At 48.9% G+C, this 21,041-nt stretch overlaps 6 protein-coding genes across 6 annotated transcripts; 2 read left to right on the forward strand and 4 right to left on the reverse strand.

Annotated features, from left to right (window-relative positions):
• Positions 1 to 1,088: 1,088 nt before the first annotated feature.
• HD556DRAFT_1405932 (uncharacterized protein) lies at positions 1,089 to 3,576 on the reverse strand. Its single transcript, XM_041303990.1, has 7 exons — positions 3,179 to 3,576; positions 2,553 to 3,119; positions 2,193 to 2,504; positions 1,761 to 2,142; positions 1,679 to 1,712; positions 1,485 to 1,630; positions 1,089 to 1,433 (listed from the first exon to the last, which is right to left on the reverse strand). The coding sequence occupies exons 1-7, from the start codon at positions 3,515 to 3,517 to the stop codon at positions 1,240 to 1,242; spliced, it is 1,974 nt and encodes a 657-aa protein (XP_041155297.1). The 5' UTR covers positions 3,518 to 3,576; the 3' UTR covers positions 1,089 to 1,239.
• A 516-nt stretch (positions 3,577 to 4,092) lies between these two features.
• HD556DRAFT_1434192 (L-lysine 6-monooxygenase (NADPH-requiring)-domain-containing protein) lies at positions 4,093 to 5,970 on the reverse strand (the record flags this gene model as incomplete). The annotated part of the gene is made up of 6 exons (XM_041305301.1): positions 4,093 to 4,274; positions 4,327 to 4,828; positions 4,881 to 5,314; positions 5,371 to 5,657; positions 5,710 to 5,810; positions 5,863 to 5,970. 6 exons carry the CDS (start codon positions 5,968 to 5,970, stop codon positions 4,093 to 4,095), a joined length of 1,614 nt encoding a protein of 537 aa, XP_041155298.1.
• A 2,073-nt stretch (positions 5,971 to 8,043) lies between these two features.
• HD556DRAFT_1312295 (uncharacterized protein) lies at positions 8,044 to 9,277 on the reverse strand (the record flags this gene model as incomplete). Its single annotated transcript, XM_041300635.1, has 4 exons — positions 8,044 to 8,279; positions 8,680 to 8,864; positions 8,967 to 8,998; positions 9,119 to 9,277. The coding sequence occupies 4 exons, from the start codon at positions 9,275 to 9,277 to the stop codon at positions 8,044 to 8,046; spliced, it is 612 nt and encodes a 203-aa protein (XP_041155299.1).
• Positions 9,278 to 10,194: 917 nt separating this feature from the next.
• On the forward strand, positions 10,195 to 14,697 carry HD556DRAFT_1405954 (uncharacterized protein). Its single transcript, XM_041303991.1, has 7 exons — positions 10,195 to 11,434; positions 11,500 to 12,793; positions 12,852 to 13,209; positions 13,262 to 13,487; positions 13,665 to 13,879; positions 13,945 to 13,995; positions 14,049 to 14,697. The coding sequence occupies exons 1-7, from the start codon at positions 10,388 to 10,390 to the stop codon at positions 14,350 to 14,352; spliced, it is 3,495 nt and encodes a 1,164-aa protein (XP_041155300.1). The 5' UTR covers positions 10,195 to 10,387; the 3' UTR covers positions 14,353 to 14,697.
• Positions 14,698 to 15,285: 588 nt separating this feature from the next.
• On the forward strand, positions 15,286 to 17,224 carry HD556DRAFT_1245792 (uncharacterized protein; the record flags this gene model as incomplete). Its single annotated transcript, XM_041298559.1, has 4 exons — positions 15,286 to 15,663; positions 15,724 to 15,740; positions 15,803 to 16,909; positions 16,966 to 17,224. The coding sequence occupies 4 exons, from the start codon at positions 15,286 to 15,288 to the stop codon at positions 17,222 to 17,224; spliced, it is 1,761 nt and encodes a 586-aa protein (XP_041155301.1).
• A 1,042-nt stretch (positions 17,225 to 18,266) lies between these two features.
• HD556DRAFT_1405973 (uncharacterized protein) lies at positions 18,267 to 20,369 on the reverse strand. The gene is made up of 6 exons (XM_041303992.1): positions 20,282 to 20,369; positions 20,217 to 20,233; positions 20,012 to 20,168; positions 19,713 to 19,955; positions 18,807 to 19,661; positions 18,267 to 18,708 (listed from the first exon to the last, which is right to left on the reverse strand). Exons 1-6 carry the CDS (start codon positions 20,315 to 20,317, stop codon positions 18,559 to 18,561), a joined length of 1,458 nt encoding a protein of 485 aa, XP_041155302.1. The 5' UTR covers positions 20,318 to 20,369; the 3' UTR covers positions 18,267 to 18,558.
• Positions 20,370 to 21,041: the final 672 nt, after the last annotated feature.

The raw sequence follows: 21,041 nt of genomic DNA on the forward strand, positions 1-21,041 counted from the left end.
ACTTTGTCGGTCCCAAAACAACTGACGTCAAGGTCCGAGTTGTCATTCCCCGGCAACACTCGACACTGATCGTCATGATACTCATTCTGGAAGTCCAAGGGAAGACGCGAGCTGAAATAGACTGAGGCATACGCAGTGATGCGCTACCCGCTTTCGCAGACCAGGATACTTGGCCGTACATTGAAGAAAAGTTCCATTACCACTTCTCGTTCATTTTCTGAGAGGCAATGTCGCGCGACTGTGTTAACGCTGACCAGTTTGACCCGGGACGGTACCTGCTTCGCGACGGCAAGCTCTCGCCAACCGCAAGGATTGCAGGGAGCCCTTTCCTCTGAAGGCTCTGATTTGGAAGAAGGTTTCTCGCAGAGAGTTTGTTGTGGCAGCCTCCTTGTAGATCTCAACAACAATGCGCTTCTTGAAGGCCAAAGACGCGAAGATTCGACCCATCGAAATCACCCCAGTGATTACAAATGGTGTTGCATCGCTAGTTTCTTGATTCGATGGAACTCGACTTTGATCTTGAAGCTTGAAGTCGCTCAGCATCATCACCGCGTTTAATTTACTGATACAAAGTCGTTTCATGAGCATGGTCCATTTTGTCGCCGGTGCACTATTTATGCATGCTCTGTGAGTAGTCGTGCATCGATGTAATTCATTTTTGATCAAAACAGAGCGAATTTGCAAAAATCTACGACTTTGAGTCCAATCGATGATCCGATTCCCTTTCCTCGTTTTCCGATCCGATATTTGAATTGTACTTGACTTCTCAAGCCCATACAGCTGAGCGTTGAAGGCCCTTGTCCTTGTCAGATATTAACAATGAATCACATCACGGAATGGGCTCAACAAACATCATTTATAAACTTTGGTGACGAGCACGTCCAGGGCGATGAATCGCCAGTAGCTCCTTATGGTCTGATTGTTCCAATGTTTGACTGTTCTTGACTTCGCAAGGTCAACCATAGAGATCCCGATGTGCAATAATTACTTTGTGAGGCCAACTTTCATTGGATACGAAGCGTACGCCGATTCTTGATTATCCTGTTGCCGTATCACATCCGGTTCTCTTGGGGTGGTTTCGTGTAGGTTTTCTGCGCTGGTATAGTGAAGGTCTCTTAAGTATGTGATACTTCAGTGATGGGCGAGCGGAAAGAAACGTATACGATACACATATGGTGATCCTTATAGTAAATAATACAGATGCGAATTAATAAAGATAGTATAACAAGACAACTGTCCTCAGGACCCTCGCTTTGCATATTCTGGACATTGCTCTTTCATGAATTTCTCAAGCTTCACTGCGTTCCTATGGTATATCGATGTTTCGGGGTTGTACAGCTTGCAATTATCGACCACCAGTTGAACATCGTCGAGGAAAAATTTCAGTGAGGAGTACTGATTCGTGTCCAATTTGTGTTCCATCGTGCTGAAATCTGATGGAGATGTTAATGCAAAATATCTGACAGAGGAAGTTTGGTACAGACCCATGGGTCTCTTGATGACACCGTAGTAATCTGGGACCTCATCGGCATTGACTGGATTTAAGAAAGCCCAGGCTAGGGGATGGGCTTTAAGATCGGACAGGAACCGCTGCATTTGTGTGTGCTCGGCACTTTTCCCGGAACGCGTGCTGCAAGAAATTACATACAACCCACTCAGACCGCAAAAGGCAACCTACCTGTGTTCCATGCCGGGCGTCCAGCCGCTCTCTCCTACAACAAATTGGAGGTGCCAACTCACTTAAAGAAAGGATGACGTACTTAGCCCTGGAACCTCCTTAGGATCCACTGTGATTCCTTCCAGACCACCTTCTTGGAATTGTGAAAGACCCTGATATACGATGTGCGACTTCGACATCTCGCGGATCTTGGTGAGGATTGCCTCTCGTTGCTGAGAAATGATGTTGACTTTATCAAGATAGTTGACCTTGCGCAACATGGTGCATTGCATGATCGTCCCGCCTTCGTAGTCTTTGATGTACCCTGCCCACACAGAGCGATCCAGTGTGATCTCTTTCGAAAAGCCTTGCTTCTTGAAGAATACTACAGCAAAATTGTCGGCGTAGGTGAGGAAGTGCATCACATCGGGGTATGTACGTTTGATGTGTTGTTTGAAGTTGTCCATGAGCATGCCACCGTAGCCCTGTCATAGAAGCTGCAGTCGCATACATGATGGACGAGGCCTTTGCCTACCTTCACTTGGTCCACGGATGCAGTAGCAAAGAAGACAATCTCCGCAAAGCCACGGTGTGGAAAAGGCCTATAGCAAATACCACCTACGACCTTATAACCACGTTTTATGATCGCGAGTGCTTTCGAGTTGTGGTCATAGACTAGACGCGCAATGTACTCGCGCGGCATCATAGGCAACTGTGTTTGGAACAAGGTCTTTAGACCAGTGAGAATCACTGTAGAGCGCGGCTGTTGGTCGTTCTCCACTGCAGTTATCTCAATAACCCCTTTTCGCAGCTCCACAAAAGCAGCTTTTTCGGGCTTGTGAGTAGGCTTGACAGAATAAGCGTCAGTTAAGCGAGAAATGGGAATAAAACTTACTACAGCAGAGGATGCTGGCCCCGTGTCTACCGTAACACCAGTCGCAAGGCGTGTGAGTTGACCCTCGTCCATCTTATCTTCGACCTTTACTTTAAGATCCGAGCTGCGGCCATTTGCAACGCCATTCTTCTCTGGCCTTTTTTCTCCCGTAGGAGCGGCCTGCGCTTTTGACTTCATACTGGAGGTCTTCTTCCCGCTTCTGTGCGTCACAGTCTTTCTAGAAGTGGTTCCTGTAGCTGCTGCATTTGAATCTGCAACTTGGGCGGCTAAAGGCTTATCGTCGTCGTCATCATCGTCTTCTTCATCGCTGAGTGAAGAGGAGGACAGTCGTCTACGTTTTGAAGGTGGGGGCTCGTCACTGAGTACGGAAGAATCCGGGGACATTGGTCGATCAACCGGGGAAGATTGTGCTGAAAATTTTGAGGAGGTCGCAGGGAGGATGGATGTAAATGACGTACGGATGGAAGGAGACGTTACGCTAACCATAGAGATGGACGTCTTCATTTGTTGCCTGCGGGAGTCGATGTCTTCATCTGTATAATTGAAATCAAGTTGCCTGTCTGCTTCCTGACACGGTGCGCGTGCTGTGACTCAGCGTGCATATAATGACGTGAGAGAAGACGTACTTGAAGAAGTTCATCAATACGAATTGCAAGACGCGCTCTACGAGAAAATTCCTCCCGTCCCAAGGCGGCTAATTGACTACCGTGATCTGCTACATCGTGGCCACATATACATGTTTCGAGGTATGCGGGGCCATCCTCTTCGTCTGAGCCGTATTGTGTCAGGTCGCCGAGTAGAGACTTTTGGTGGATATCATCATCTAGAACCACCTCGACGCTTGCTGGGGGTCGCAGACCAGGACAAGATTCACAGGTGGTACAGGAAGAGTGCCGGGCTATCCTGAGTGCAAGTGCAAGGTCATTGTGATTAGCTTCGGATAAACAAGGATAAGACAGTCTCATGGGAGCAAAAGCTAGAATTACTATGTGGGGTTGCGTGCGAGCCAAAAGTATGAAAAGTATGAAGTAGTCATTTCCAAAAGCGGCGTGCCCCTGAAGCTATACATGCAATTCGAGAAAAAGTATCAGGCATTATCAGGGCTATCGATCTTTAAAAACTCGTATTTTAAGTCGCCATGTTGATGAACACACTAGACGGAGGCTGCCATGTCGCACCGTGTCAATGATGGACTCCGATAGTCCATCACTGTGTCCACACGATATCAACATCCACTCGATGCGCAAGATATAATCTTATGATGAGTCCTTGCAGCATCGGCCATGCACGTGTCGCGTGGTTCTCGCGTTGGATGATCGATAATCTACTACTAGCTAGTACATATATTGGTGTATGGTACAAAATTCTAACACGGGCCGTGCAGCAACTTGAAACGACTCGTAGTAAGTATCGCTACAGTAACATTCAACACATACTGCATCAGGGGTTCCGGCCACCAATCAAAAATGTCTTATCCCAAAGCAACTGTTATTATAAAAGCCCAAACCTGTATCCTGCAAATCGCAGGTCCTCAAATTCTCTAATAATTTGAACACAAGTCTTCCACCACCTCTCCAGCCCTAATCCCCACCACACTCAATAGCGTCTCTGTTATTCCATGCGTTTCCTCTGCACAACCTTGCAAGTAGATCTTTGGAATCAATCCATGACTAGCCGTCGGTAGTGGAAGAAGTCTATGACTTCGCGAGATATAGATTGTATCTGTCATACTGGTGAGAAAACTCAGTTAGTACTCAGAAATTAGATAGCGTACCAGAATCTTTGGTCTCCGTAGATGTATATTGTGCATGTGTCTTCTCTCCATTGATGCCCGTGACCGATGTCCGTGAATGACCGTTTATTCCGTTCGTGGCCGCTTTAAACGCGCCATTCTTCCCGTTTACGGTCGCTCTAAAGTCGCGCTCCACAGAGAGCCGCGTGTTATCTGAAGTAGCGCACAGACCGAAATGCTTGCCTACGCTGGATGATTTCAAGAGGCTCAGCCACGAGTTTCGCTCGTAGCCAGTAGCGCAGACAATGGCATCATATGTCGCCTCGTAGAAATCTTGTGTGAGGGTATTCTGCAGAAGAACCGAGAATGTATGTGCATGTGTATCTGTTTCTGTGGAGGTTTGCGAAGGATGTGTGCTAATCTCCGCTGACGCCAGGTTACTATAAGTTACGATGGTGATATGTGCATCGGTCGCGGCCAGTGCGTTTTTCTTGCGTCCAGCGATGTCACCGTCTACACGTTGGTCGTATATGACGTTAAAGAGCTATCGTCGCATCCTTGAATTGCAATAAATTAGCAAAAGACATGCAACTCACTGAATCAAGCGTAATCGGATTTACTACCCCGTAATTTGTGCCCTCGTAGTCCGCCATCACTCTTCTTCGAGAATCACTTGGCAGGTCATACATAACATCCACAAATTCTGGATTGTATACCTGGTTCGAAAAGGGGCCACCATCGCTCGATTTCAATGAGCCACCACGAATGATGAGATGAAGGTTGTGCGCTTGGCTGGTACTCTTGCCCATGCTAGTTAGCCGTGACTGAAGGTCGAGCAGTACTTCCACTGCGGACTGCCCAGCACCGACGACCGCGATTTTAAGTGGCCGAGTGATGGTCTTCATCGTGTCCAACATCGGTTCTACAGAAGACAGGTACGCAGAGCTGTGAATGATGCGAGGATGAGGTGAGATGCTCTGAATACACCGCGGGACCCGTGGTGAGCCTCCTGGCGAGATGATTAGATTTTCTGAATAATCCTCAGTCAATTCCTGCATGACAACATTGCAATGAATTGATGCTGACTTGCATGACGAATGATAGTTTCTCCAGTGGTAAGCACGATGCTGTGGACCAGCACAGTGCCTTCACCCCCTTCTTCGATTGCAATGACATTTTCGCCATACGCGACCTTGATGCCTTGACCTTGCACGTACCGCGCGACATGGGCAAGGTAATCGGAGTATTCCTTCCGCGTCGGGGTCATGCAATTCCGGTTGATGAACTCCACCAGACGGTTTTGGGAGTGCAAGTATGCAACGAAGGTGATTGGAGATTGTGGCGATCTCAGGGTCGCCAAATCTTTCAGGAAACTTGTGTTTCTCCCTCAGCTGCAAGATGCGATCGACATGAAATTGTACTTGCCTGATCTGCATACGGGTACCTGGGAGAAGCATACCCGGATGCCATTTGAATTCATGATGTCGCTCAATGAAGAGAGATTTGTTTACGGATATCGGGCAGGTCTATGATTCCGATGAGTTCCAGATATGGTACTGGTACATCGGATTGACGTACCTCTCTTGGTTGTTCTAGTAGCGCACCAGCAGCAGCAAGATTAGCCGGGCCAAATCCAAGGCCAATGACATCGTACAGGTCCGCTGATTGTGCTTCAGATGATACCATAGTGGTGAATGCTGATCTGAGAGTTTATGAAAAGTACCAGGTCGAAAACTTGTAGTAGATGACTACAAATGATGGCGTATCAATACGTGGACGAGTGCAGTCGATGTCGGATGGAGATCGGGAATCATTGTGTGGGGTGTGATGGTTTTATAGTATCTAGAATCCGAATTGCGACGGCACCCGCTCGAAACCTAGCTATGATATTGGTGTATCGTGATAAGTCAAACTAAAAGCATCAATGCTAGTTTGTAATGCTTCCGGAACAAAAACATCACCGTGACAGTCAGCCAATGAAAATTGATTAGTTGAACAAACCCTAGCTATGTCTATCTGACTCTATCATGATAACTCGAACCAAAAGCATCAATACTATGCATCAATACCCCCGGAACAACACCATAGTCAGCCAATGAGACGTCTAGGTACCGGCGGCCCCCGTGCAAGCAATGTTGTCGGAGTTTTATTACCTCAGGGGAGAGAGAAGGACATAAGTAGCTGACACAGACATTGACAAGGGGTGAGATGGGAGGCCAAACTCTCGGTCACGCCTAGATGGGTAACTCTAGCGGGGACTGCACAGTCATTCACTCTAAAGCCTCTAAGGAGTGAAAGAGTTTCAATGGCTGCAATGAGGATAGCAGCCTTCTGCGAGGTCATGACAGACCCGCACATGTTGTATGCACATACATGATAACGGGCCCTCATTTGGTATACTGTATCAAACATTCAACAGGTAGACAGTAGACGTCAACGGATAGTGCGGAATTCAGTCGCCAAGCATAAGCGCTTAAGCACTTCTGAATCATCATAAATAGTAGACCCAAGACGCCGAAAGGTGGCACACCAATAGGAAATACGCCATTTGATTTGATGTCATTAGAGCGGTTATCCACATCCGTGTCTGTCACCGTACGAGGCATGATTGATTGATCCACTATTGCGACATCCTAGTCATCAGATTCTAGAACAAGTCCTTAGACGTCAGGCTCCCAAACATTGATTCAGCTTGTCCATAAACATTGCCTAGTAAAAACAAACTCACTTCAATTGACCAGGACTTGCGTTGTTACTTCTACAAAATAGGTGCGAACGCGGTGATTTAATTTCGGGCTGGCGGAATGTTGTTGTTGAATCTCGATGGTTTGGTCTGACTCGGGGCAAACATTGGTGAGCGCTGAGCTTGGAGCCGATTTCCCCTTTGGATCGCAAGCGGAAATCGGATCTGAGCAAGGAGAGTTGATCTCAGCACTAGCTAGTCGACACTATGCTCGCAGCCAGGGTTCGCCACAGAGTGTATCCCTTTACAATTTGACGCTGACTTCTGACGATAATGATAGAATCGACGTTGTGAGCAGCGAGGAGCGCGAGCGCATGTGCTGGCATCCGTCCTGAAGTGTAAACTACCCTTTAACTGATTACCTGTTTTGAATGTACTCACAAGATACTAATCCATGGTTGAAGTTTGACGACGTTAGTGAAGAATTGGCAATTGGACTGCTGGCTGACTCCACGTAATGTTAGTGTTCGACAACCATTGGTCACCGGAGTTTCATTGACCATAGCCGACACAATGTTGATTCTATTCCTATTTACCTCCAAGAAGCAATAGTGCCAGTACATACCGTGTTTTTTGGGTGTTCTTGCTCCAATCAAGCGGATGCATTTCCAAGGTGAGTGAGTGGTTTGGGAGTTTTTGTATCGAATGGCATCTCTAACGGGAATCTTCCGGTTCATGTAGGACTGCTGTACGATATAAAAGACGGTTTATCAGTCTGCTACTGACTGGGTAGTAGAAGTTTGGAACTCCAAATCAAGAGGCACTAAGAACGCTTGCGGCGCGGGTCTGTTAGGGGGCTGGTAACTTGCTTTATCGCAAAAGAAGATGAAAAGGCTCACTAGTGGACTTTCAGGGACATGCATCGATCGGAAAACGAAAGGAGATCGTTGATAGCACATTACGATTTTTGGCCGAAGGGTGTGCGTTACGAGATGGTATTACCCTCATCAGTACTCACAGTATTCATAGCTGAAACGATAAAGTTAAGCGGTGGTCGAGACTTGGCAGTCGTGGCTTCAGTCAGCGTGCCTGGACTTAAGCGTCGCGTCATAGTAGGTGCTTGCGGGACCGTTTTTGTCGCGCGAGAAGTGATTCCCAACTCTCACGAAGTGTGGAGTAAGGGTTTTGTCGAGTGCCGGCACCTCTGTGTTACCGCGAGAAGATATTACCGTTTCCGTCGTTTCTGCCTGCGTACGCGACAACTCCTTACTTGACCCCTTTCGCAAGATGGCGTGTTTTGCAAGCAATGTCGCTGCATTGCATTATTTTAAGGTTTATCCTGCCGTGTTCGCTATAGCCCTTGTATTTTTGTACGTGGTTACAGTTCGCCTCATCGACCACGTCAAGTCATGTTCAAGTTCGAAGTGTCACGGTGTGGCTCAGGTGATCGCCTGGACTCAGGCAGTGACATTTGACGGTGCGAATATCAACATTTGTGTCAGTGGGACGTGTATGCCTTTTGCTCGATCTCACTTCAAGGGTGCTTGTTACATTCATTTCAGGGTGCCGCATCCAACGTTCTGGTATGCCTGGGACAGATTAACACTGGTTTTCACGCGCTCGCTTTCGCTTTGATTCAGAGATAGCATCTGTGTTCCAGCGCTTTGCCCATCAGCCTACTAGTAGTGTGGTTCTTTCGGACATGCATTTACCTCTTGTAACCACATTAAATGCTGATCCTGTCTGGTTTGCTTGTATGCCTTCGTGCCATGTGGACAACCTAAGTATGATGTTGGCTCCACTCTTCGCGCTGCTGCTAAGTGCCTCGGCTGCCTCCAATCCTCGGCACGCGTCAAGAAAGAGATGGAGGCGACTGACAGCTGACATTGCAGTGCAGCTAAATAGGGAACATGGAATGGGGCCGGGAAACGTGAGACACTACTTGTAACTCAAGGCAATCTCATGGCTTGGGAATACAAAAAGCGTTGGGCGGACTGACAGGGCAGGCCGCAGGTTAAAGCCGACGAGATTCTACATGGACAGGATTGTATGGATGGCGTTGACCAAAAGGCCATTCCCGTGTATGTCTGAAGGAAATTGGGAGAAGCTGGAATCTGGGTTGCTGTAAAAGGTGCTGAACATGGCTCTTACCGGGAAATGCCAGCCGGACACCAGAAATGAGTAGCGACGCATAGATCGTGGAACGTTCAAGTGTACACGCATCCGGGGAAATACAACAATTGACCGATCGAGGGAGTCGGTGACTTGGCGGCTCGCTGCGGCTGCGATACCCAATTGCACATTGTACATACTCGTAAAACCGGTAGACCATGTGCATGAAGAGTAAACAGGGACCCTGCAGGTCGAAGAAGTTCGCTCTGGTGTAAAAATTCAAATGAATAGTTGTTCCGTTAAATAACAGGGATCCGGCCTAATTGCATTTCGTTTAATTCGGGATTATTTTCAATATGTCCCGAGCCGAGGGAGCACTAGTGCGGGTCCGACTCGGCGATGCACTGCGAGGTCAGCGTCGGCAATTCGGTTTGGATAAGTTCGCCTCGTACTAGAGTCTAGACACCAGTCTAAGAGCTGGGCAGGGCACATGTCTTGGCGGGATAGTGAGACGATGTCAAAATTTTAACAGTTGCTTAGGACAACCATACGTAGTAGTACGTACGTCCTGGAAAAAATGCTCATAGCTGTAGTCATAACAGAAAAACATTGTGCTGGGAACAATGTGTGGCACTTCGAAAGCTGTGGTCGTAACTCAACGACAATGTATAACCGCAAGTGGAAGAGATGTCGGAACCAAAAGTTTGATAATGTGTGTCGAGAAAGAAGACGAAAATTTTGAGGTGGGCGTCCGATTTTAAGGCAGGAGACGGTGAACGAGAGAATGGCGCTAGCTATAGGCGGATCCATCTCATATGAATACATTTAATTTCCGCAACTTGTTCCGCGAATTTGGTTGACCACAGCTAAACCACAACTAAGAACTGCACAAATATCAACTGCATATGGAGTCTTGGCAAGAGCTCGAACCTATTTTCAGGTGGGTTTCATTTAACCTCTGAAGACCTGTGAAACAAACAGGTTGCGCTATTCACTGGTGACTGGACAACTATTTAGGCTCCGGATCATTGTCATGGGAAGTGACGAAATAATAACCGCAACGGTTGGTAGCCTCGTGTATACGACGAGCAAGAAAAAAGATTCCACGGATGCAAATACACGATCACATGACATTGTTGAGTGTGGAACAAAGCGGTATTCTCACGGTCGAGAATGCGGCCCATAAACGCACTGCTGTAAATTAATTGTCATTGATTTCTTTCCAAACCTTTGTTCCTCCCCAACGTTGATTACAGTGACGACGCCAACAACAGCGACGAAGACGACGAAAACCACACAACAGCGACGATGACGGCGCTCGTCTCGACGTCTGTCCCACAGTACATAGCTTCTGTACAAAAATCCAGAAATAGAGCACGCGACCAGAGCGTCTCTCCAATATCCCCAGGATGCTGCGCAACCCATTATCAAACTCCCCCAAAGCTCAGGGTGTCATCTGAGCACCTGTCACCAATGTTGACACCGTCTCCTCTTAGACGACGACCATTGTTTCCAGCAGATGCCCAACATAAAGCAGATGGGCTGGCTCAGGAGCAGGATCACGATGACAGCGATATCTTCTTACAATCTCCATTCAAATCGCCCCCTCTAGTGCACCGTCTATACCCCATCTCACATCCTAAATCAATCAAACCAGTCATGTTAGATGACGATGAAGCGACCCTTTTTCTCTCTTCTTCATCCGCTGTATCTTCCCCTTTCTTTCACCACGCGTCCACTCAGCCACTACTCACGCCAGTCAAGGATTCCCATCGTGCTGTACTAGCTGCAAAGCAACTCAATTCGCAGCCTGCACATCGTGTGGGCGTAGGTACCAAACGCAAATCGGCGCAATCCGGCGGTGGCGACTTCTCTACGCCTTTGCGTCCCGTCTCATCAGCCACGTGCACCCCTCTTAATATCTCTGCTCCGAAACCCGACCCTTCATCTGGTATCGCCTTCCACCGTCTTGCACCTCTGCCAGCACCTCGCTTTACCCCCCAGCCAAAGAGTAAAGCTGACACCGACGCATTTCTCAAGAGACAGGCAGAAACAATGAAGCGGCTGCGCATTCGAGATCTTGATGACTCAGATGAGGACTGGGGTATCATAGATCGGGATTCCGACGGAGAACCTGTACAAAGGCTACCTGCGCTTCGCAAATGCAAATCCCGGTCTATTAGTCCGAAAAAATCTCTCCTTATCAACGCTGCGCTAGTGCCACAGAAAGGTAGCTCAAAGGATGAGGTCACTGAAGCTATCTCTCCGGGAGGGCATATCATTAAGCGTCGGGCACGTTCGAGGCCCGTTTCCATTGAACTCCTCGAGAGTGTGAACCACTCACCGTCACCCAAGGTTAGAAGCTACATCGATATCGGTATTTATATATATTCCATTGTGCTGACAAAACTTTACTCTAGGCTGAATATTCCAATACGAAGCCACCCCCTGTGCCGATAACATTTCCTTCTGTATCTCGCGATCGCAATCGGCCCACTTCATTTGTTGGTTCGCCCTCTCCTGTACCACGAAGACGACTCACAGGGTCCAGCGGTCCTAATCCCTTCCTTTCTCACCCACCCTCCCGTCTTAATTTGCATTCTCAGCCCCGTCCCCGTCCTTTCGCCCGAATTGCATCCAATAGTTCGGCTACTCACTTCTTCGGACCCTCAATCCCTCAATCCGTGCAGTGTCCACGCAAGCGAACTAATTCCTCCGTCGACGCTACTCTGGATCTGTGCACGCAGTCCCGTCTCAGTCCGTCGAATCGACATAGCTATGCTGGTCCAGACTCGGCTGGTGTCTCCGTTGCCCCAATGTCATGGACGCTGCGGTCGGGTTTGGACACACCCTCGCCAAACTCTTCGCCTCTGAATGACGGTCCAGGCACGGTCTACTCAGATGACGAGGACATGTTATTTGAAGGCCCAACTGAATCCTCGTTCGTGTTTAGCATCACAGAGGGAACCCCTTCTCCACGATCACAGAAAGGCAAGGAAGGGTTGCTACCCTCCAAGTATAAGCCACGCGACTCTGGCATCGTCCTCAGCGACGACGAGTCGATTCCCGCGCGAAATTCGGCGTTAAGCAGGAGTTCGAGCTCTATTTACTCTGATAATGATAATGGCGATGATCTGGTTACACCTGGAGTCGTGCCTGGTGCATTTTCCGGTTGGCCAAGGATCTCGGGCGTTGACGACGCGCATCTTCATTCATTCAATCAATCCCATCCATATCAATATTTTAATCATGACGAAGACGACGTCGACGCATTCATCTTACGTACCTTAGAAGCAGGTGGGAAGCCTTCTACAACCGAGGGCAAGAAACCACCCGGAACGCCTGTGAAGAAGCTCAAGAGCCACTTTGGGCTCGATGGTGGGCGACCATGGCAGAGTGCTGTTGCATCGAAGATTGGGTTTTCATTTGATGGTGTGGAGGGGGGGAAGGGGAATGCGAAGAAGCCACGGAAGAGTTTGCCTGCTGCATTTCCTCTTCCGCTTGGTAAAGTCAACACTATGACGACCAAGGCTGGTGGATCAGATACTGAAGAGGACGAGGAAACTATAAGTCCCAGTTCGAGGAAGCAGTACAAGGGTCTTGGACTTGGCCGTCCTGCTGGTAGGTGGCTTATGCGCCGCAGCAGCAGTGGGGCGTTCTCGAGTGGGGAAAGCACAGGTGGCACGCCCACACGGCGAAACATTAATCTCAAAGGTGTGTCTGGCTCCGCGTTCATTTACGATCGGTCGTCTCATTGTATTTCATGGTTTAGACTGGCCAATACCTGCAGCTCGTACTTTAACCGTGGACACCACGGGCTCACGCTCGAGTTCGAATAGCTCCATGATCTCACTGAACTCCCCAACGATCGCGCGGCATCTGCCCTCAAAAACATCTGCCACTCATTCGCATTCTCCGCTTGGGCCACGGTCACGGAAAATGTCTGTTATCGAGCACGTGAGGAACGTCTCGGACGCTGGTCGTTTCGAGAAGGAGTTCGTTGAGGTCGAGCAGGTTGGGAGTGGGGAGTTTGGAAAGGTCATTAAAGTGCGCGCTAAGATTGGGCGCGGGCTTGAGGACACGGTGTGGGCTGTCAAACGATCAAAGCCATTTGAAGGTCCTCGGCATCGGTGGGTTGTTCTGTCATTCGCACATTTTGTTTATCTTGACATATGATGACAGCCTGCGACTACGAGAGGAAGTGGACATATTGGCACATCTATCGGGGCGGGGTGCTCATCCAAACGTACTGACGTACGTGGACAGTTGGGAGCAAGACGACGCGCTTTTTATACGCACAGAGCTCTGTGAGCTTGGTAATTTTGCGAGATTCTTGTGGGAGTACGGGCGGGCCTTTCCGCGCCTGGACGAGGCGCGGGTGTGGAAGATAATGGTGGATTTGAGCAACGTGAGTACCTGCGGGCCAACGGAAAAACTTTTTTGGGTCCCTTCTTTTTCTTCCGTTATACACACATATCTTCACTTGGTCCGCTCATCTGGTCTGAGAAGAAGTTGTTGTTTATGGTCTATCATCCACTTTCCGTCTTGTCATGTCTTTTCTTGGATATTAACCTCGTGCCTGCAGGGTCTGCGTTTCATCCACGAAGCAGGGATCATCCATCTAGACCTCAAGCCGGCAAATATCTTCCTCACTCGCGAAGGCCGATTCAAGATCGGGGATTTTGGAATGGCCTCGGTGTGGCCCCGACCTGGGGGCGCATTCGAACGCGAGGGGGATAAGGTTTACCTCGCGCGGGAAGTTCTACAGGGAACATACGGCAAGGCTGCCGATATTTTCAGGTATGTTGAGCCGTGGATATGGACGTGAGCATAGAGTGGACCCTGATTCTTTAATGATCCTGCAGTCTTGGGATGACGATGCTAGAAACGGCCACGAATATCGTTGTGCCTGATCAGTGAGTTGACATGTGGTTTTTCCTTTTGGAAAGTAGTGATGGTTTGTTTGTAGGGGAGATGGATGGCACAGACTACGGCAGGAGGATTTCGGCCAGATGGATCTGGACGGGAGCCCGGAGTTGTTTGCATTGATCAAGAGCATGATGCGGACTGATCCTGCTAGACGTGTAGATGTGCACGGTGTTTGCGCTCATACTGTTGTAAGCCGAGCTCGCGCGGCTATGGAACGCACATACGAGGAAGCCAAACGGGATGGTACCTCGCTGTTTGCTGCATCACCACTTGCAGGTGTTTCTAATACGTTCTTGGAGGAGATCCTTGGCCGTGACTATGACGACATGGACCTGAGCCCATGAAAAACGAAACGGAATGGAAGAAAATCCTCAAAATGTGAAATTTTGGTTGTACGTTTCTTGGGACATTGTTTGCCAGTATAACATATTAGGTTGCGATCGACGCAACTCATCGAGCACCCCCCCGCCTTACACTCACCACACGATATCTATGACCTACCTCACGTCCTCCATCCATCCATATATTGATATACCTACCACGCACATGATCTGTCTGACCACATTCTAGGGCTCGAATGTGAATTGGTACTAAGGGATTTGTTATACATAGCGATAAAGCGTAACCCATACATAGTTCGTAATATTAAGATTTTATGCGCAATATGATAGTAACTTGGCTTGACTCCGACGGGGATCAGATAGCTAGTTTGATTTAAGAAGTAGGACCCTAGCCATAGGGTTCATCCGCGGAAAGAGATGATAGAAGAAGTCCCGAGTATGCTATGGTGGCTCTAGGCCTGTCCGGAGAGTACAGTAGTTCTTTGGATCTGCGTGTTGCATCATGTTGCCATTGATGAGAATCTGAAGATCACTAAGAGTTTCAAGGGAGGGGTCGAATAAATTGACGATTCCATTCTTCTCTTCTTCACCACTCTGACACGTTAACCGCAGTTCGTTCGTTTGTTCATCGTTCTTTCTTTCCTTCCTCCGTTCGTCATCGTCGTCCCTGAAGCAGTAACCCTGGACTGACAGTTTATTTTGACGTAGTGACCCCAGACTTATCGACCTAGCAACGTTCCACAGCCACGAACTGCAACTTTTTTTTATTTTCTTCCAACCATAGTAAGGCAACTTCGTTCAAATCTAACTACTGGTGCTTACTTACCCTTAAAATTTCATTAGATTATCTGTTCAAAAGCTTTATGGGACATTCAAGTTCACGGCTCAAATCGATAAAAGTTTGTTTGTGTCAACGAAGATCGTAAACTCTATAATATGGACCCTGGCTTTATTGCCAAGCCTCACTCTCGTTTCTCTCCCTCCCACACCAATCCTCTTTCCGCGTTATATCGCGTCGATCTCTTTCCTACTCCTTCTCACAGTTACTTCCTCCCAAACCAAATGGACCAAAGCTCAAGGTATACCACTGGAACTACCTGTATCCCTTCACTGTTCCCCCCAGGCGTAGACCCAAATACCGTCGACTTCAGAACTTTCTTTCCTTATATTCCAAACGAGGTCAAGCATAGAAAGCGTACCTCTCGTACACAGCTCAAGGTCCTAGAAGATATATTTCGTAAAGATACAAAACCAAATGCTGCCCTGCGTAAAAAGTTAGCAGCAGAACTTGATATGCTTCCACGTGCGGTCCAGGTGCGTTCTAAACGTCAATTCGTCGCGTCCTCACTGCTCAATCTCGTGTGCCACCGAAAGGTGTGGTTTCAAAACAGGTATGTTGCGCTCTCTTCTCATTCGCTTTTCTAATCTCATTCATTCATTCATTCTCTCTTAGGCGTGCAAAGGACAAGGCTCTTCGTAAAAGAGTTCACGACTCGACTCAGCAGGATTCTCCTTCGGCTCACTCTCCTCAAAAGTCTCAGTCCTCCAGGGACACCTCCCCCAATGACTCTTCCAATTCTTCCACCCCCACGGAAAAACCCACGCACCCTGCAGAAGACGATCAACCACCCTCACCAGAGCCACACCCAGTGGAGCGATCACCAACAGCTGAAAGTCCTCTTACGAAGTTTTCCTTTTCTCTTCCTGCGCCCCCTACAGAAGCTTGGCACAGTAACCCAGCCACTCCTGCCGAAATTCCCCCTCATGTTCGCCATTTGCCAGCGGACTTGACTTGGCAGGACAATAATGACCTTCTGAACACACGTAGAGGGTCGCTGCCAATCACCATGTCCACGCCAAGTACAGACGCCAACCAGCCGTCTTCCCACTTCCCAGATAGACGCAAGTCTATGGACGTCAGTCTCCTTAGGCTCATGCATCATCCGTTCGCACGCGTTGCAAAGGAGAAGAATGACGCGATCTTTCTCAGGCCGCCCATATCTCCTGCAGGGTCGGGTCAGTCCATGGCCCGTCCACCGTCCGGCCTCGGTGGGCCAAGCATACGTGCAACAAGTTACAGCTCTTCTGCTTCCTACAGCCCTTACACCCGCCCTTCTTTGGCTCATAGAGCGTCAGAGCCCCATGTGTTCTCGCCTACTCGCTCCTCCCTTGTACCGGAGATTCGTCCACCGTTTCCGTCCTCGCACGTGCCACGCCGGCTCTCGGACAACCGCTTTACAATGAGCTCTAGAGCGCTCCCGTCGCCTATTCCTGGACCCCTGCCAAAGCCTGATTTCCAGTTTGGCGCTCCGACTTCTGGGTCCCCTCCACATGTCTCACCGGATGCAGAATCTCCCGGGAACATGCACGCATGGGCGTTTCCTCGCAATGAGGCAGATCAGGACACGGAGGATTCGTACAGTTCTACTGGATTATCTAGATTCGGCTCGATTGCTAGCATCTGTGGGAGCGACACCAGCGCAACCAGTGCAATTTATTCGGACGTCAGCAGTTGTGTTGGCGTCGATCATTTTGATTCTAATGGCAGGAGAGGGTCTTGGTATGCTGCGCTTTTATGATCGATACGTTCGTTCGCTGATGTTTTTTACGTTACAGTGCATCCAACCTCGAAACGCGTATGTCCGGTTTGAACATGCGGTCCAGCCAGGGATCGCTCAATGAGGCTCACTTAAACGCCGCGTCTTCATTTTCCTACCAACACAGGGAGCACCTGTTATCACAGGAACCAGGGTACTCTTCCCCTGCTTCCACTGTTTCGCCCGGCGGAAGTCCACACCCTGGATACAACAAGGACCCTGGCCCTTCGGGTCTGCGAACGAGCGAGGTTTCGTTTGGTTACAATCCTGTAAATTAGTCATTTTATCTCGAACATTTCTGACGAGATGCTGACGTGTGGCTACGCAGCTCCCACCTGAAACTAGCGCCAACACCTATCTAGGTCCCACGGAGCCCGCCACAGCAAGCCGCAGGCCCAGTATACCCACCATCCAAGAAGGGGTGCCGCACAATCATATTCAGAACAACATCGAACACAGCTCCTCATATCCCACGCCTGTAGACACGACGGCCCCGTCCAACGCATATCATTTCGGCCCAGAATCCAACCAATACTCCCACACAGGAAACTATCCACCATTTCCGCGGGAAAGCACGTTTCCTCCCACGGAGAACTCATACGCCCAACCTGGGTTGCAGTACCCAGCAGAGAGCAGTTTTGCGTTGAGCTCTGCTCCGTCTGCTAATATTGGAATCGGTGGCGGTATGAGCTCGTATGTGCCACCTCCGGCTGAATACACATTTACTGTACCTCCTTCAAATAGCGTGGGGCATGGTGGGGAGCGGTTTAGTGCATATAGCTGAGGCGGCCGTCGACTTTCCTGGACCGCTGTCTATATCTTGCCATTCTCATCGTCCGTCCGTCTGGAATTCGCATGTACCATAATTTACTACTACCTTTGCTCGCTGCTATTATTCCGTGGTCGCTGCAAATTAATTCGGTCGTGGTCTCATGGGTTTTTTTCGAACCTGTCGTTTCGTTGTGCTTTATGTCCATCACTTTATTTACTTTTACTTTTTTCAATACTCATACTGATGCACTCAGCACTTGCACTGCCAGCATGTCCCTTTCGTCCCGTTGTCCATCACCCTGTCACTCGTTCGTTAGCTACTCCCCTATGCTCGTCGTTATCTGGTCATGCTTGCTGTTCTCTGTTTTGTGTCGTCCATCATAGTCCATAGCCTCGTCTTGCCTCTATTTTTTTTAGTTTCTTATCTCCATCTCCATCTCTTTTTTTTGCTCATCCAACACCATCTTTATCCCATCATATTTTCGTTTCGTGCGATTTTGCTCGGGTTTCTGGCTCTACTTAAATTAATGTACTTAGTTTAATCCCTTTGTGAATTCAGTCGCAGCCGTCTTGGTGCAATACGTCTTGGGGGATCGACAGGGTCACGTCGTGTACAGGGGTGATGGCCGCCGTGACTAGTTTCAAATTACGGAGAAGTTTAAACGAAGACGGGTAGAGACCTGGACGAGACTCTTGAGCCTGTACCCCAATATTAGAGAAAGAAAGACTGATATTCGGTTTAAGCAGTGGCCTATCGGACGAAACCCATAAACATATGATCACAATCAATTACAGTAAGTAGCAAGATATCGAACGACCCATAAACCGCAGTAGAACTTGGTTAGAGCTTCGTCCCAGGCGGTCCAGGAAACGAAGGTGTCATCATCGATATCGGAGGGTAAAAGATAGTCTGATTGCCGGGTGGACCTGAAGGCGGTTCTCCACCTCTCTCTGTCACCTGTGCATTCCTGTCCATCATCAAACGGTGAAGCTGCGCCCAAAAAAATCATTAGAACGATGCCGCATGATGCAGATTGAAATGGAGATAAAATGAAATGATAAGATAACAAGATTGCAAGCGCAACGTACTTGCAGTCGTATGCCGTGAACGGCGTATTTGAGAGAGCCGAGTTCTTCATTCAGACGCATGCTCTCATTCGTGAGCGCGATGTCATTTCGACGCGCTAAGGAATCGACGGATGTGGATACGGCGGCTATGGAGTCACGTAAGCTACTCAGCGAGCCCTCGAGGGAGGTACTGAGATTAAGAGGTGCAACAGGCGTTAATGGCAGTGTGCGTTGAGACAAGTGTGGATCTACGATCCCGCTGAACGATCGGCGCGATCGAGGATTATTATGGGATTCTTGGAATGCATGTTCGTGTGGGAGTGGGAAGTAGGGTGCGAGCGCGTCGATGTCGTTATGGGCCGTGAGTTCTCCGTGATCTGCGGAGAAAGATGGTTGAGCTTGATTGGTAGTGGTTCTGGAGGAGGAAGAAGAAGAAGGACCGGGAGGTGCCGAGAAGAGGTGATCGAAGGCGTTGATGGATGAGGGAGTGATTGGTGGGGTTTCGCTTTGAATGTGTGACCGGTACCATGGACCGAGGACATTTGTGAAGGTTTGGATGTCTCTTCGCATCGTCTGGACGACGGATTCAAGTGCGTAGACTTTTTGTCTGAGAGCGGCGTTTTCCGTGTTTAGTGATGATAGTTGAGCACTGTTGATGAAGAAGAATCCTTTGATAGCTTCGTATGGGCAGGAGAGAACGTGTTCGTCAGAGAGCTGATGCCGGGGACCAGTCCAGGAACAGCCGTTGTTAGCCTGCGTGCATGGAATTTCATAGTCGAGACAGGTGGCAGCGTGCGCTTGTGATTGTGACCTCGGGAACTCCTCGAAGCAGAAACTGCACATTGCAGACTTGGAAGGACACTCCGAGTTGTGAGTCTATCCACGCTTGGGTGAGTAGATTGATAATCAATTGTCATAGACACGAACACTGAGATCGCTGTACTTGATGGTCGTACCACACCCATCGCACTGCGTCGAGCGGTACACACAAGCGTCTTTATGCTTACCAACGTCCTTCCGAAGGATGAGCTTGTCGCATTGTTCTTCCGAACATGGAATCTCAACGTATAGGCAGGAGTCCTTGACATGAGCGGATAATAATTGTCTTTGGAATGTCTGCGTGCATCCGGATACTCGGTTGGGGCATTCTATTATGAGTTCATCGACGAGCTGAGGCTGTTGTGTCAGTATTTTTCCTGTACTGTGCTAGTACGGATCTCACTCACGTGTTTCACGATTGGATTCGCTGGCGATAGATCGTCAAGTGAAAGCGAGGAGCGGTCGATGGGACATTGCGGGGAGTGTTGTACGGCTACTGCGATACAGTCATGACAGAATGTGTGCAAGCATGTCCGGGCGGTCGTAGGATTTGTGAATGGGGCACTACACGAAGCTGTGTTACAAGAGATTTAATACAGGTAGTGAGCTTACTGGCAGATGCAGCAGATCTAAACAGTGATTGTGAGAGTGAATCGATGTAATGTGGATCGACGCACCAGATTACTATTCGGCTGTTCTACGTAGTCCATCATGGAGATAAATCGGATCAATTAATGACTTTGAGTCAGGACTCAGGAGAAAATGTTTGGCTTTGTTAGGAATGGGAGCTTGTGACAGTGACTATTTAGCTCGCGAAGCTCGAAGTCAATGGCACAAGAGAAGAACGTTCTCGGGAAATAACAGGATAAAAGTCTGATATTTTGGGTCCAGAAAACACTACTGTACGACTACGAATGGACTCTGTTTTTATACTACTGAGGTTCGGGGGATAACGGTAAAGAGAGGCAGTGGGGACAGAAACGGGTAGTAAGTACGTCGGCCGAGCATATAGTAGAGTAGCTGTAGCTATAGGAATAAATGAGTCCAATACGTTTTAGACAAGGGTGAGAAGCAGTCAGTGACGAGCACGATCTCTGAGTGACCGTTACATCTCCCCCTCCAGGGTGACCTACGTCTCCCTCGCCTTCTCTGACCTAAGGACGTCAGTCCATCTCGGCCATGACCTCCTCGGGGGGCGCTACTGATGAGGGGCCCGCCACTGGATATGTAGTGGGCAGGTCGGTTTCCTTTCGGATCTTTCCCAGCCCCTTTTTGTTTAGCTTCTGCGTCTGCTTACACCCGAAGTTGCGTTCCTTCCTCTGACCGGCGCGCCTCTGCTCTATCTTCTCTCGCTGATGGGCGGCGCTTGATGCCGTGTGCCACACCATTTTCTCCATCTGCTCCATTCGGGTGGTCGACACGGTGATCTCACTGTCT

The sequence above is a fragment of the Suillus plorans genome (assembly GCF_016647745.1).
Source record: "Suillus plorans strain S12 chromosome Unknown HD556scaffold_72, whole genome shotgun sequence".
Lineage (NCBI taxonomy): Eukaryota > Fungi > Basidiomycota > Agaricomycetes > Boletales > Suillaceae > Suillus > Suillus plorans.

Bases quoted from the DNA above. Each gene is read 5' to 3' on its own strand.
- HD556DRAFT_1405973 (XM_041303992.1), bottom strand. From the start codon at position 20,317: ATGATGGACTACGTAGAACAGCCGAATAGTAATCTG. The intron at 19,956-20,011 runs GTGAGTGAGATC...CAACAGCCTCAG, and splicing joins CGAATCCAATCGTGAAACAC to CTCGTCGATGAACTCATAAT. The intron at 19,662-19,712 runs GTTCGTGTCTAT...AAGCGTGGATAG, and splicing joins TCAAGTACAGCGATCTCAGT to ACTCACAACTCGGAGTGTCC.
- HD556DRAFT_1405954 (XM_041303991.1), top strand. From the start codon at position 10,388: ATGACGGCGCTCGTCTCGACGTCTGTCCCACAGTACATAGCTTCTGTA. The intron at 13,210-13,261 runs GTGGGTTGTTCT...ATATGATGACAG, and splicing joins TTTGAAGGTCCTCGGCATCG to CCTGCGACTACGAGAGGAAG. The intron at 13,996-14,048 runs GTGAGTTGACAT...GTTTGTTTGTAG, and splicing joins AATATCGTTGTGCCTGATCA to GGGAGATGGATGGCACAGAC.
- HD556DRAFT_1405932 (XM_041303990.1), bottom strand. From the start codon at position 3,517: ATGAGACTGTCTTATCCTTGTTTATCCGAAGCTAATCACAATGACCTT. The intron at 2,143-2,192 runs GTAGGCAAAGGC...CTTCTATGACAG, and splicing joins CATCCGTGGACCAAGTGAAG to GGCTACGGTGGCATGCTCAT. The intron at 1,434-1,484 runs GTCTGTACCAAA...CATCTCCATCAG, and splicing joins TGTCATCAAGAGACCCATGG to ATTTCAGCACGATGGAACAC.